Source organism: Megalops cyprinoides, chromosome 14, assembly GCF_013368585.1.
Source record: "Megalops cyprinoides isolate fMegCyp1 chromosome 14, fMegCyp1.pri, whole genome shotgun sequence".
NCBI classification, from domain to species: domain Eukaryota; kingdom Metazoa; phylum Chordata; class Actinopteri; order Elopiformes; family Megalopidae; genus Megalops; species Megalops cyprinoides.
In genome coordinates this window covers 10,109,621-10,123,894 of record NC_050596.1, presented here as the reverse complement: position 1 = coordinate 10,123,894, position 14,274 = coordinate 10,109,621, and the positions used below count along the sequence as shown (strand labels likewise).

General features: G+C 40.7%; 1 protein-coding gene across 1 annotated transcript in view; it reads left to right on the top strand.

The window, feature by feature from the left end:
* Positions 1 to 5,834: 5,834 nt before the first annotated feature.
* The window catches only part of LOC118789393 (fibroblast growth factor 14-like), a 124,279-nt gene continuing 115,839 nt past the window's right edge, over positions 5,835 to 14,274 (top strand). The window contains exon 1 of the mRNA XM_036545797.1: positions 5,835 to 6,288. Coding sequence (XP_036401690.1) covers positions 6,081 to 6,288 — 208 coding nt within the window. The 5' untranslated portion in view covers positions 5,835 to 6,080. The remainder of the gene's footprint in view (positions 6,289 to 14,274) is intronic.

The following is a 14,274-nucleotide window of genomic DNA, read 5'->3' as shown; positions in this document are numbered from 1 at the left end:
GCTCCTTATACATAATGTAATGCATGGATGGAAGTGGCAGCACAAACATAAGGAACACACTGTCTAAACAGACTAAAATCTGCTGGGGCAAAATATTTTGGGACAATATTTTGATGAAAACCCCTAAATTTTGAAAGAAATCTATACTAAAAAGTTGATGTCTCTGAACACTACTTGTTGCACACACAGATTAGAATTTCACTTGGTTCATACTACTCAGGTAATTTAGAATGAAAATGTCAGAAATGACAGGGGGCAATAATATTAACAATAAATAAAATATATACAAGACAAATATATACAAGACAAAATGGAGTGTTAAAAATGGGTCCTACAATCCCTCCTACAATCCCTCCTTAAAAACATTGTTTACAAAGATGCAAATTGCTAACTATTACTGTATCTAGCTGCAGCATGTAATTTGTCTCAGAGGCCCATTGAACCAGAACTGAAACCCCTGTTTAAGATGGCACGTTCATTCAAGAACTGCAAATGCCTCTTTTCAGACTATATGCATTGACATTTGACTTGGTAACAGCAGTGATGTGACAATTTTATTACAATACTTGCAAATGAGACAGGAGCTTTTCTGTTTCATTTCATTCCAATTCAAACCTCACGTCAAAAGGCAGGCAAAGATTATTTATAATGGCAAAAAAAATTGCATTTAAGAACTTAAACACATCCCATATATAGTCAACTGCCAAAATAAAGGAAACGCCAACATAAAATGTCTTAATACAGTGTTTGGGCCCTCCAAGCCACGAATACAGCTTCAGTGCACCTTGCCATAGATTGGAAGTGTCTTTAACTCTACTGAAGTGATGCGACGCCATTTATCTATGAGATATTCCATCATTTGGTGTCTCGTTGATGGTAGTGGAAAATGTTATCTTAGGCACCGCTCCAGAATCTCCAATAAGTATACATTTACAAAAACAAATACTTTGAATCCCTCATTTACTCAAGTGCTCCCTTTTGGCAGCTACCTGTGTCTACATTTATACTTCCTTCTTGAGGGTGACATTAGGAAACAATATTGGGTTGGGGAATCTGTGTACTTTCTTATGATATACGTTCACCTGGAGCAGAAAAAGTGAGACACTTTGCTGTAGGGTTTCCTGCCTGTGATACAAACAGTATCAGTACAGAGGCATGAATTAACTACCGTATGAGCCCGTTCAGATGTTGATTTAATGATGTTGATGACAAATATTTCACTTCCGGTTAATGCTGTACTGTAATGCTGTACATGTTAGTGTCACCTATTTCACACAACAGACAGCTATGGAATAATATGTCAATCTCTGTCTAATAACTGAACTCAGTCTCTTCAATCATTGTGATCTGGGGTTGAATTCAGAATGTAAAATAACAGGGTAAATCCCACATGAAATCAGTCTCAGGTCCATACATTTAAGAGACCCATGCAGTTGCATGCTGTCTGACTTACATCCATAACCTAAAGAATTAGGATCCTAATCATGGGATCCTAAATTTTCTTCTTTCTTTGGGTGCTGTTCATGGTGACAGAATGATTTATTGAATGTCTTAAAAAATTCTGTTCTGGTGATCCACTAATAGATGTCAAACTGTCCGCACTGACAGGCCCAACAACAGCACACTGACATGCAGCTATAACCAAAACTACTCCAAGTTCTGACAAAAGAAAGCAATAAAAGAGAACCTCCATATTTCGGCAAATGTAAAAGAAAGACACATGGCTTCCTAATCTCATAAAAAATTCTATAAACGTCTTCTTTTTCTCTAGACACTCTGTGCTGAAAGACTGATCATGGTACCCATCTTGGTGATTAACCCACCAGTTCAGTGAGGCAAACTGCCAGATGTCCTCTGTTATTTTCATTCATGGTGGAAGCATAAGGCAATGATCAGGGGTTCTACGCTTAGGCAAGTCTTTTCGCAGGCTGTGGTCATACACCAGGAAGCAAACAAGGCTCCCCTGATCTCGTGATGGAAACTTGCACCCTGGGACAAGGTGTTCCTGTGCATCATATTCTGAGTAGCCATGAGGGAAAGGAAAAGAACATGAGGCCCTTTGGTAGGTTTGAGCTGCTTGACAGAACTGAATGTTGATGTCAATAATCCCATTGCATAAATGTTGGTACTGTCTTATGTAAAAAAAAAAAAAAAAAAAAACTTGTTTGTTTTCAGGCAACGCACTAGACATGCCAACACTGAAAGCATAAGTCAGCGCTGAAATCAACAGTATTGTGCAGTAACCACAAAAAATATCATAAAAATATCATATATTTATTGTAAAGCATATTCCTACTTAGTGAATGATCTTCCATTTCTCCCTCCACTTGCAATCAGCATGTCTGAGAGCCTCCAGCGATTAAACAGTGAGGTGAGAACTTTCCACGTGTTCTCATATTCACAGAGGAGCTCACTGAGGATCTCAGAGAGGCTCAGGTTAAATGCTGATGAATAAACCAGACTGTGCTAATCAAACTGAACCCATCCGCCATAAACGTTAATGAGTCTCGCCCCTTAAGAACGGCATAATGTGTTTGCCCCTGGTCTGCACTCGGTTATTCAAAAAGACTGGCTGAGGTGCAGCTGTAGGCAGACGTTGTGTGATGGTGAAGAGGGTCATGCCAGATATGCCAGTGGTGGAAAAGAAGCCAGCTAATGCTCTTCCCAGTATGCTCTGCACTCATGTAGCTAACAGCGTCTGGTAATGAATGCATCATTGTTCCTGACTGATGCCTGACGGTTGACAAGTATAGAGAGTGTGCACCAGCAGATCGGGACAGAGTGTGACAGAGCAAAAGAGGACTGTGCCACACTGTAGTAGCTGCAGCAAAGGTACTGTAGTACAGTAGTAATAGTGTATTGGCTGCAATGGGAGTACTTTAGTACAGTGGTAATAATCATCTGATTCTTCTTCAGAAGCACTGAATACTTTTCTAGTGTGAAAATTTTGGTGAAAAAACAGCATGCTATAAAAATAATGTGGAAAAGTCACTGCTCTTCTTGGGAAAAGCAGCTCTCTGATCATGAATGTGTAAGCTGCGACTACTGATAAGTGGAAGGCAGTGAAGGAAATGACTTTACAAATGAGTATGCGTGTGCCTTGTGAAAATGAAAGCATTTTAAATGCAGATATTGATTACCATGCTCTACAAGGACTCAGATAACTGTTAGCAGATAACAGATGCACATAAATGAATCTTGCCATGTCTAATAGATGTTTGCTACCCCTTGCCTATCACACAAACTTGAGAATTCTGTACGCACAATTACTCAAGTGATGCATCTGCTCCAACCCTGACTGCAGATAGATTTTTTTTTTGTATGTTCATTACAGTGAATAGACTTAGGGATGTTGATTTAGGTTGTATTCCCACCAGGTTGTGTCTGTTACACTTACATGTATTTTTCATCTGGCAGTATCTTATAACTTATAACAACTGAACAACTGAACTATCATCCTTGGCAGTAGGTCATTCTAAATGTGTAGGATGCATATCACCATTAAATGTGTTATTACAGTTACAAAGACCTCTAGCATAATTAAGCACAGTATGAAAAGTTTAGCTTACCAGTGAGGTCTGCAGTTCAAATTTCTTCTGACTCATGCGTGAGACAGCCCATCACGAGTTATATTCCATTAGATCATACTACACGATTTACCTGTATAGCATGATCTAATGGAATATAACAGCTTGGCATTAATACAGCTTGCATATGATATGACACGATATGCCTTCATATCAACAAATCTAAGACAGCACCAGTATCTATCAAACTTTATCATCAAACATTTTCAATGCTCTTAAGTATAAGATTGTATTGCTTCCTCTGCAGGAATTTGGATCAAATGTATCCACAAAGGACATGTAATAAAAACAAAACCAACACCTGAAAATGCTGGTGGAATTTACTTGTATTATTTGGCATGACTGAGCTTACAGCAAGTGTCTGCCTCTACCTGTACCCATACATGATGAAGGACCCATTCCCACCCATGCCACTGTATCACAGACTGGATATAAGATAACCAGAAAACACTGGGGCAAGTGCTGAACACAATTCTGAAGATAATGCAAGCAGTTTAATATAGCACACGTTTAAGGTTTACAAAGTATTTCTTAAAAAAAGAGTAACAGATGATGAAAACTATTAAAAAATATATTTTTTTATGGCAGAAGCAAGCAACACAAAATAGCATACATCTTGTGACAATACATACTAATATTATATAGTCCTATTCACACAGCCACACACATGTTCACGTGCACACACATACATACAATGCTCTTTACCTGTCTTCTCTTAGAGTAAGAATTTTGCATTGAAGATGTGCTTTCATATTTAGCAGGACAGACTATACCTACAGCACATTTTTGGAATCATCCACTCAAACAGTCCCTTTGGTAAGCAGGGACCAACTGGTAAATCAGACCAATGTTGTCACACATTTCCGGCCTAAACTCTCTGAACTGCCTGAGCTTTGAAGAATATGCTCCAGACATTTCAGCATCCTCTGACTTTATCGGCTGATTGTGAGGCTGCTGACGCTGTAATTTATTTACTACTTGTTGTTCTGCATTTCCGGACTGTCAGCTGTACCAAACCTAAGATACAAAACTGTTTCAAGCTGTAACATTGGACGAATAAAATGGAAACCATGTATTTTGCCCTGGATAAGGGTTTTTGCAGCGTACATACGCATTCCGAGGTACCATAACATCACTGCAGGTCATATTTTAATTTCCATTTCAATAACAGCTTTACGAGGCGTTGCTCTGACATACTCTCAGGCCTACATGAGCAGTGGGTTGCATATGCAGCCTCGCTATGCATCCCTGACTTACAGGTACAGACACCTATATTCACTGTTCCAGTTAACATGTACGGTGTGGTTACTCTGCGATTATTGTACATCGCTTGCAGTGCGGGTGGTGTCTCCGGTGAACGCCCGTGACTTACTGCAGGTGAGTTTCAGCCCCGGTCGGACTATCGGAGAATTCACTTTACTACAGGTGAAATCGTTAACGAATCGAACGTTAAGAAGAGATTGATTGCTTACAGTGACTCGGAGTGGAATAACTACATTACCGCCCTCTTCGCCTCAGACTGATTGTTTCGCCCCAGAGTTTTGACGCAGGTAGTTCGTTGAACGTCAGCTTCAGGCTCTGCGCTCCGTGTTTCAAGTACGGCTATAAAAGAATGCTGGTGGCCACCAAAGCCGTGTCTGGACCGCAGACCTTTTAAATTCAGACCAGCAACGTTTTGCAGGGAAGAGCAGAGAAAGGCAACACTGCGCAGAACCCCCCTCGCGCCTTCATTCGCCAGTTTTTGACATTATTTCGTCTGCTCCGAAATACTGAAAACGTCTCATTTGTGACGGTGCTAAAACCACGTGTTCACGTAATGGAAAGCCAATCTTTCAATTCAACCCCTCCTCCTCGCGTCTATTTTCTAACAGAACCAAGGCGAAACGAAACACATGCAAATATTTTTTCTGGATGTGCTACACTCATGGAAGACGCGGAAATGTCTGTGATGTATTCGTAAAACAATAAAGAAAAGAAAGAAACGAGAACAACAGCGCATAAGGACATACACCTCCTACTTAAAGGGAATAATAACACCTTGGCTTACCCCTCTCTGCTTTTTTAAAGGATGAAGAAAGGGGTTTTTGGAAACTGATCTCGGCTATGTGCAGGTTTATTTGAACTGACTTGATTTGGCTATATGTTTTGATGGGGCGACCGTTGCAGTCTTTGCCTTAGGATGCAGCCTCTCGCTTTCTATGCTGTACAGATCCACCCATCTTCAGAGTGATGAACTAAATAGGCAATGGTTTTATCTGCGGATATCATCCCTGTTTTACTATTCTCTCATTAGTTCTGTTTGTTTACCTGCTTCTCATCTCTTTCTGTGCGACACATGCCATTTATAGAGTATATTTTTATTACCGACAACCTGGGGTGGTATCATCATTTTTACGTAGCCGGGAAAAAATATTCTTCATTCAGAGGTCTACCAAAATATTTTACCACGTGAACGAAAACGCAGAAGACTGGGGGGAAATTACATATTTTTCTATGGTACAATTGGTAGCCCCGTCCTGGACAAGTGATTCAATTGTTTTATTATGCAACCGCAAGGATCTCTTCCTTATCAGGGTGTCTAAGCTGCTGGATTGCTCTTCGCCCAAATCAATGTGGTTTCTTTGGAACATTTTCAGCAAAGGAACGCATATGCTGCAGTGTCTTTGTGGCAAGAGTCTCAAGAAAAACAAGAGCCCAAGTGGTAAGCAAATAGTGCGTTAATTCTTTCCTGCTGGCTGCACTGTTATACGTTGTTTATGGTGGTGGTGTTAGACCTGCAATCATATTTGTGCAGCAAATAAATGCAGGGGAACCGGGGGGGGGGGGGGGGGGGGGGGAATAAGTTATCCCGTACTACCCGCTGCTAGCGAGCCAGGCAGGACTAAACGTTCAACGCCAAAACGAAAAGCCCTGCAACACTAAATCAGGTTGATCTCACTGCTTTCAACTTTTTTTCTGATATGGCTCAATTGCACAGAGGTAGACTGTGGCACTTTTTAATGTAATGGCGACATAGGCAAGATACTGGTGTTCCATGTGCCTTGGATTTTAATGTGATTCTCCTTATACGGGTTTATTCTGGGTTGCTGCTGCAGCATTTTTTGCCCTGCAACACTTCTCGGTTTGTGTATTACAGGCGTGCTGACTAGGATTACACCATTCGATTTTTGTGTCACAATTATATTTCTTGCAAATACACATTTTTGATCATCATCGTTCACAGGTGTACATATCAGTTACAACAGATCCGGCTTTAGTCTAGGCAATATGCACATATTTTCTTGAGTCCGCTTTCTAGATACACAGTTTATTACATTCGCTGAAATGACTGATGCTTCAGCGACCCGGTGTCTGTCCCTTTTAGTTAGATCTGCATTTTAAAGCGGTGGAGAGATCTGCTACGTAAAAGTAAATGTTTCTTCAACATTGTTTTCGATCATATTTTGACATTTTTGTATATTTTCCTCAAACAGGTTGTTGTTATGTATTGGCGAATATGTGTTGTGGAACTGTACAACATCATACGCTGTGTAAGACAGGGTTTGAGTGCATTAAGTTGATCGGTTTGACAGTCATAGGGGTAGAGAAGCTTCGCTTCAACCTTCGACGTTGGCACTGCAGTGTAGTAGATCATAGCTATTTTGTCTCGCTGACACTGCGCGGTTGACGAACAAACCATTTGATATGCAGTCTACACCAAAGTCGACCCTGTACATAAAAATAAAGGAAACGGTTGCCATCACAGTGTCGCATTTGGATGAAACGATAGGATGACTGGAGTAGTAGAGACGCGTCGGTGTGGAAGCCACTATGTTTGTGTAGGACCTCCCCTCCAAGAAACGCGCTGCAGCAAAACAGCCAACTTCCAGAAGTAGCACTCCAGGGACGGGAAACCGATTTTGTATATTATAAAACACTGTTTCAAAACGGCATCATTTTAACGCTCCTCATTGGTGCAGTCACCACTTTGCGCTGCATATATTAAAACCGATGCAGGTTACACTTATCCACATTATTCAAAGAGTATTACTCACTGCGGGTTCAGGTGTTTGCGCTATGGATGCGGAAACCGATGTCAGAGCTGGATGTGAAATGGGGATAATGACGCTCTTTGTGACAGACGCTGATTATAAGGGTCGACATGCTTCATTTGATATACATTTGCATTGCTAAAATGTAGACACAAGCGCCAGCGTGGTTTTACACAGGAAACAACAGCTGGCACTGGCAGTCGGACTGCACATCAAAAATTAAAGTGTTAATTTTCCCTGAAAGCGTCAGTTTCCTGGCACCACGATACACGGGACGCCGACGAAGTAGTAGTGGGCAACAACACTAGCACGGTCTCACAACAAAGCTTGCAAAAAACCGTACTTACAGTATAGAGTCATTCTGTCATTTAAATTATTATAAAGCGCACGGTTTTTACGGCAGTTTGGGTAAGTTATGGGCGCTTTTTGAGAGTGTAGTCACTACAGTGCTTCTTTAGCCCAAATGATAGACTCAGCAGCGAAGCTGTGTTTAGTGGGAGAATACCATGGTCCAGAGGAGAGTGCAGTAGTGTATCCCCGAGATAGTAAGTGCGTCACGTGTTGAGTGGATCACGGGGTAAAGAACGTTTGCGGTGTGCCGTAATTGTCAAAATACCTCAAGCGGGGCCAAAAGCTTCAGTTCTGACATGTGGATAGACAGGAGGTCGGTTCCGTCAGAAGGCAGTTACAGATGGCCTTGATGCCTAATGTTTGTCAGTCTGGGGCAAAGTCTTGAATTTTGCTTGGCCGTGCACTGATTTGAGGTTGTTCCTCTGCATTCATGGGCTGTGAGGCAAAAGAAGAACTGCACATCACTGGATTCCATTTTTTTTTTTACAAAGAAACTAGGCTTAAAACTTTGATAAGCCTGAAACTCAGGAAAAGTTTCCTTCGAAACAAATGCTATATTAATGTAGTTAAAATGTAACTGATGTAACTTCTTATATATTGAAAGTGAAGTAGTGAAGTACACACAGTCATAAAGAATCTGTGGTAAGCTTTAGTTACCTTCACTGACTGTAAAATGCAACTGAAAAGTAAGTAAATACACCACATGTTCCCATTAGGCAGCCATGCATAATAGACTTGGTCCCTAACGCATATTCAGATGTCACTGAATCAAACAGTTGTGTGTTACTACGCTTTCATTGAAAGACCCTTGTCCTACATATATTGAACATCAGTTAAGTATGTTATGTATACCTTTCTGATTATGATGCACTGGAATCTGCAGTATGCCTTTAGTCACAGCCTTTATGAGTGTGTAATAGGTCACTGCTCTTTGTAGAAGCTTTGACTTGAAACTCAGTTCCTTTGTTCTGAAACATGAGGAGGCTATTGGTTTCCTCACAATGCAGTCACACAGAAACAGGTGTCCAAGTTTCAGTATAGTAATCTGTGAGGACACTGATATAATCAGATCACAGATTCAGTGTTTCATCAAGAATGTCTGTGTAATCAATTGTGCAGTTCAGATATTTTGTCATGTACACATTTTTTTACTTTCAAAGTATTTCAGAGTTTTAAATTATGAGATGGGCTGATCCACATTCATAGAAAGAAAGAAAAAAGAATGTATGCACATCCATAGATTTACAAAGGTGCTGGATAATAAGAAAAACATGGCTGTGGAAATAAATATACATTCACACTCCAGTAATGTTTGCAAGTCATTATTTAATTACTGCAACACTGTTTAAAAGCCTAATTAAATTGCTAATGATGTGGGTAATATATACTCCTATGAAAATCATGAAGGTCATGTGGTTGATGGCCAAAGACCTCCATGGCCACAATGTCATTTGATTTCCCTATTTTAATAAAATTTTGGCTTTGGAGTATTACAACAGTGTGGGGCAATTGTCATTTCTATGATCCACGTTAACAGCAATTTAATTTGTCTTTTAAACAGCAGTGCAGTAATTAAAAAAGGACTGATCTGGTTTTGATACTACATCCTAATTATCAAGAAGCATTATTTTCAGTGCGGATTTAGAGCACAAAGGCACAATACCCTTTTCATTACCCCTTTCATTCACTGATATACCAATTAATGTTGTTCATCATAATCACGGTTTACTTTGCCAAGGTGCCTGCATGTTACTGAATGTAGACAAGTGGGAATTGCTGAAAACGTGGCAAGCATGTTTTCACTCCCCTAGACTCACATGAACCTATGGGGGTGGTGAGCCCCTTCTGTTTCACTGTTATGATGCTCGCCAATTGACTTCACATAACACAGAAGCCTTGTTAAAACCTTTAAAAAAATGAAATTATGTAGTCAAAAAATGAATAAAAACAAGAATCAGCACTACCAAAGCCACAAAACCAACTGCTCAACTCACAAGACAACTTTCTGCTGCAGTAGCCACACACCTGTTTAAAGTCAGTTAATTAGACAGATGTGGCTCATTATCCAATACCTGACCTTCTCTCTCTCTCTCCCTCTCTCTCTCTCTCACTCACACACACTCACACACACACACACACACACACACACACTCACGCACACAATTACGATTAACCAGTTTGCAGTTTGGAGTTGATGGAGTTAGATGTGGTATTTATAATATGGTAAATTGGAACAGTTTAAGATCCTCAATATCCATTAAAAGACAAAACAAAAACATTAATTCAAATTGACAGCATTTATTTATTCATTAGGCAGATGCTCTCATCCAGAATGACTTAAAAAGTCATTGGCGAGGGGTTGGCAAGTAGAAACTGAATCATTAGTGCCATACTCGTAATATAGTGTGGTTGGAAGCATTGCAACAAAAAGTGCTGTCAAAAGCACAAATGTATACTACTGTCACCATTTTCAACTGCCAGACTTTAACTGTCCCTAAGTTTTTTATTGGAACAAAGGCTTATACTGCAGCTAGGCTTTTGCCTGTAATGATTATACTTATATGTGTATAATCAAGTTTTTTTTTTGCCATAAGCTTTTACCATTGTGTTAGGAGGGGAGGAGTCAGAATTTGGGAAGCTTGAATGGGGTGAACCCCAGAGGCACCCTGCAGCCATTACAGGGTGACAAGTAAAGACACCAAGCTGTGCTATGAGGTCATTCACATGTACGTGCTCACGAGACTGTGAAGTAATGTGCTGGTCATTGTAAAGAATGCAATGCAAGCACACTGCTGTGTTTTTTTCTGTCGTAGCCTGTACCATTGTGTTCACCTAATTATCTCTTGAATCGTCCACACAGCTCAGGTTTTTTTTCCTCTATACAGTTTAATGATAGTTTAATGATTCCACAGTGCTAGCTACTGTCAACACTACTGTTTGCAGTACTTCAAAACATGTGAAACTCATGAGATGATTACAAGTCTGAATTAATTATCCTTTAACCTGAGAGGAGTATCTAATGAGAAGACCCTCAGAGTACCACAGCACCCGGCAGTCTGAAGTTAACGTTGTTCACTCCATCTATCAATGTGACTGCTTCCTTAATTATGTCACGCAAGAAATATGATGTGGCTTTTTGAATAAGGAAATTAAAAAGAAATGGATGGAAGCTTGATGTATATATGGGGAACAAAGAGCTGGATTGCAGAACTACATTACAATATTTTGCCACTGCAGAAACTCTAATTGACCCAAAAGGCATTTTCTCAGAGGTAGGTCATTAATCATGTATGATACGCAGTAGAATAATACATAACAGCAGTAACAGAGCTGTATAATGCAATTGCCTGAAATAAGCTGTATATTGGCAGGGCTTACTGTATCACATTCTTTCATTATGATCCGATTTTGACCATCTTGTTGAAATAATGTTTAACACTCCTACTTTTGTTACATTTTTATGATTGTTTAGACAATATTCATGGAGCCACACAAACCAAAATGTTGTAAATCAACTTTTTTGTCATGGAAAACTACAAAGGAGAATAATTTAATGCCCCCTTAAATCCCAGCCATCTGTTGGTATACACTTGATTTACACTTGATGTAATTGTATACAATAATTTATCCTCAGTTATGGCAGAAGTGTTGATGTTATTTTTCCACAGAAATACTATGTATAGGTACAGTCATAGTTTGGGGAAACTTCATACATTATGTTCAGTTGTGGTCATTAAGAACATGCTTGTGTTTTCTCATAGACAAAAATATTGCATCAGGTTATCTGTGAAGCACATGCCATCTGCATACAGAATATTACACATATCTGTTGAGGTCTACTGACAAATCTTCTCTGTGAGCAAAATATGTGTGAAGAATAAGTTTGGCTGCTGAACAGAGTTCTCACTTTAACTTCAACTTCACTTCAGACATTGCTGGCAAAATAATTAGGCAGACACACAGACTATTACAAGCTATGATCTGTGAATCTCCATGAATGTCTCAGCAAGTCCACCCACGCGGATAAAGTATAATACCTATTCCCTTGTCGCCACAGGAAATCCAAAACGTCTTTTAAGTGCTCTGTCTATGAGTTAATTAGGTTTTACACAACCTCACAGAAACTAAACCAGCGGACTCCGGAAGCTGCGGTAAAAGATGTTGTTCGACTTTGTTGTTTCTTCTCCTGCAATGGACAGACGTTGACATAGCTGTCAGGGAGACTGCCCTGCTACCCGGAAGATTCAGGTTCAGAGGCACGTGGAGCACCTCAAACGCTCGTGAGGGGCACCCTCACGCAAACACACATGCTCTCCCTGCTGTCTGCGAGACGCATGGACAAGCGAGGGCCGCCGCTGCTCCGTCGCTTATGCAAATGACCGGTGCAGGACTGTAGGCCTCCGGGGGTGACGCTCAGCAGGTGAAAATGCAGCGGGGAGAACGCTCGGCTTTCCTTCAGACCAAGAAGCACCGTCAGCTGATCGGCTGCGGACTGCGGAGCTCACACAGGCTGTAGAAATTAGTGATCACCTCAGACAGCTGTATGGTCATGACATGGTTAGGAATAAATTCAGTGTGTTCACTAAAGTGTGTGTTGAGAACTATGGCAGAACAATGGCTTAATTCATTTGCCTGAAAATGGGAGAAAGAGACCGACCTCATGCATTGATGTGGCAGTTGACATGCAGAATGCACACTGACTGCTATCTCTGTAGTGCGATGTTGTAAACCTGTGTTGTGTCCACTGCCTGCTCAAACTCCATGCTCCCTTATGTATCCAGTTCATGCAGTGACATTGGACGTGCTGGGATTGAGTGAGTGGCTGGGTGCATCCCATGAATGTGTGTGCCTGTGTGTGAGTGATCTAGTGTAGAGGGCCTTGTTGGATTCAGTGGCCTCTACTTTTTCAGGAAGATAACAGGTGAATGACTCTGGCGATGGGTCTTCGGAGTATCAAGCAGACTGCTATAGATGTGGCCAATGTGGTGGAGGCTGGCATGGCTTACTGCTTAAAAGGGCCTCCTCTCCGCTGACTGTCCCTCTTTGGGCTTGCAGGCATTGAGGCACTGTTGTCTGTATTTGTATGTGATTTGACCCCGATTTGCAGTAACCTCTAATACTATTGGTTGTTACTGCCTATGTGGCTTGCTCTTGCACTTACCATAATGTACAGTATAAAATGTGAATTAAATGTTCTCCTTTTCACCCCGACAAATTACTTTGCATGTATTTCCTGACAGGATTTTCTCATCAGTATAGGCAGTAAAGCGTAGAAGTCCTTCATAATTCATATATATGTATGTCTCTGTATATACATGCACATTCTAAATGTGCAGTGCTTCAATTTGTGCTAACAGGCATAAGCGGCAAGATGCAGACCACAGCCACAATTAAAGGGGTTGGAAAAGACAACAGATGAAAGTCAACAACAACAACAACAACAAAAAGAAAAGCTGGGTGAAAAAGCAGAAGAAAAGATGGCTTTTATTGTTTGATAACATGGATGTGTACACATTCATAAATGGTTTGAATTTGCCATTTTGACTTTGGCTGGAAATGATAATTTGTGATAAAGCATGCCTTTAAGTTTTAACACATCACCAATTACAGCTACGCATTTGTCCCTTCCAGGACTGGCCTAAATATTGACTCTTTTCATTTTAGAAGCTGTATCACAGGTATCTTAACAGTGACATGAACAAAGGGGGTAACTGGGGATGTTTGAATTGAACAAGGGGGGAAATATTAAGTTCACACAAAAAAAGAAAAAGCCAAATAAGATCACCCAAAAACAGCATGCGTGGTATTCGATGTGAACTGTTCCTGTGCTGGGATGCCTTGCATACTGTTGGCTAGTGTGCCATGTATTCTGAGCTAGTCTGCTCTGCTGACGTCACCTTCAGGATAGCTTTGTCTCTGAGGGGTCAGGTTATTCAAATTTGGCCTTCTGCACTCTGTGCATTTTATTCAAAACAAAACAGTTGATGGTGAGCTGGTTTACTGTCATGCTAGTCATACACGCCCCTGGGCAAGGGCCGGAAAAGATTGTAAAGTGCAAAATGCGTTTGCTTGATTGGACTGCGACTCAGAAAGGTCATTCTGTCACAGGCGAGCAGTACCTCATTGTTGAACCATGAATGTCTAATTTATGACGTAGATAGACGAACAACATTAGGGTGGCCCACTTCAGACTATGTAAGTAAATATACCATGTACATATCTACTGTGCATCCTGCTGGAACAAGACTCCATCTGTGCTGCAGAACCAGCTGCTTGTATGAAGGTGAACTGGGTTGATTTCTGCC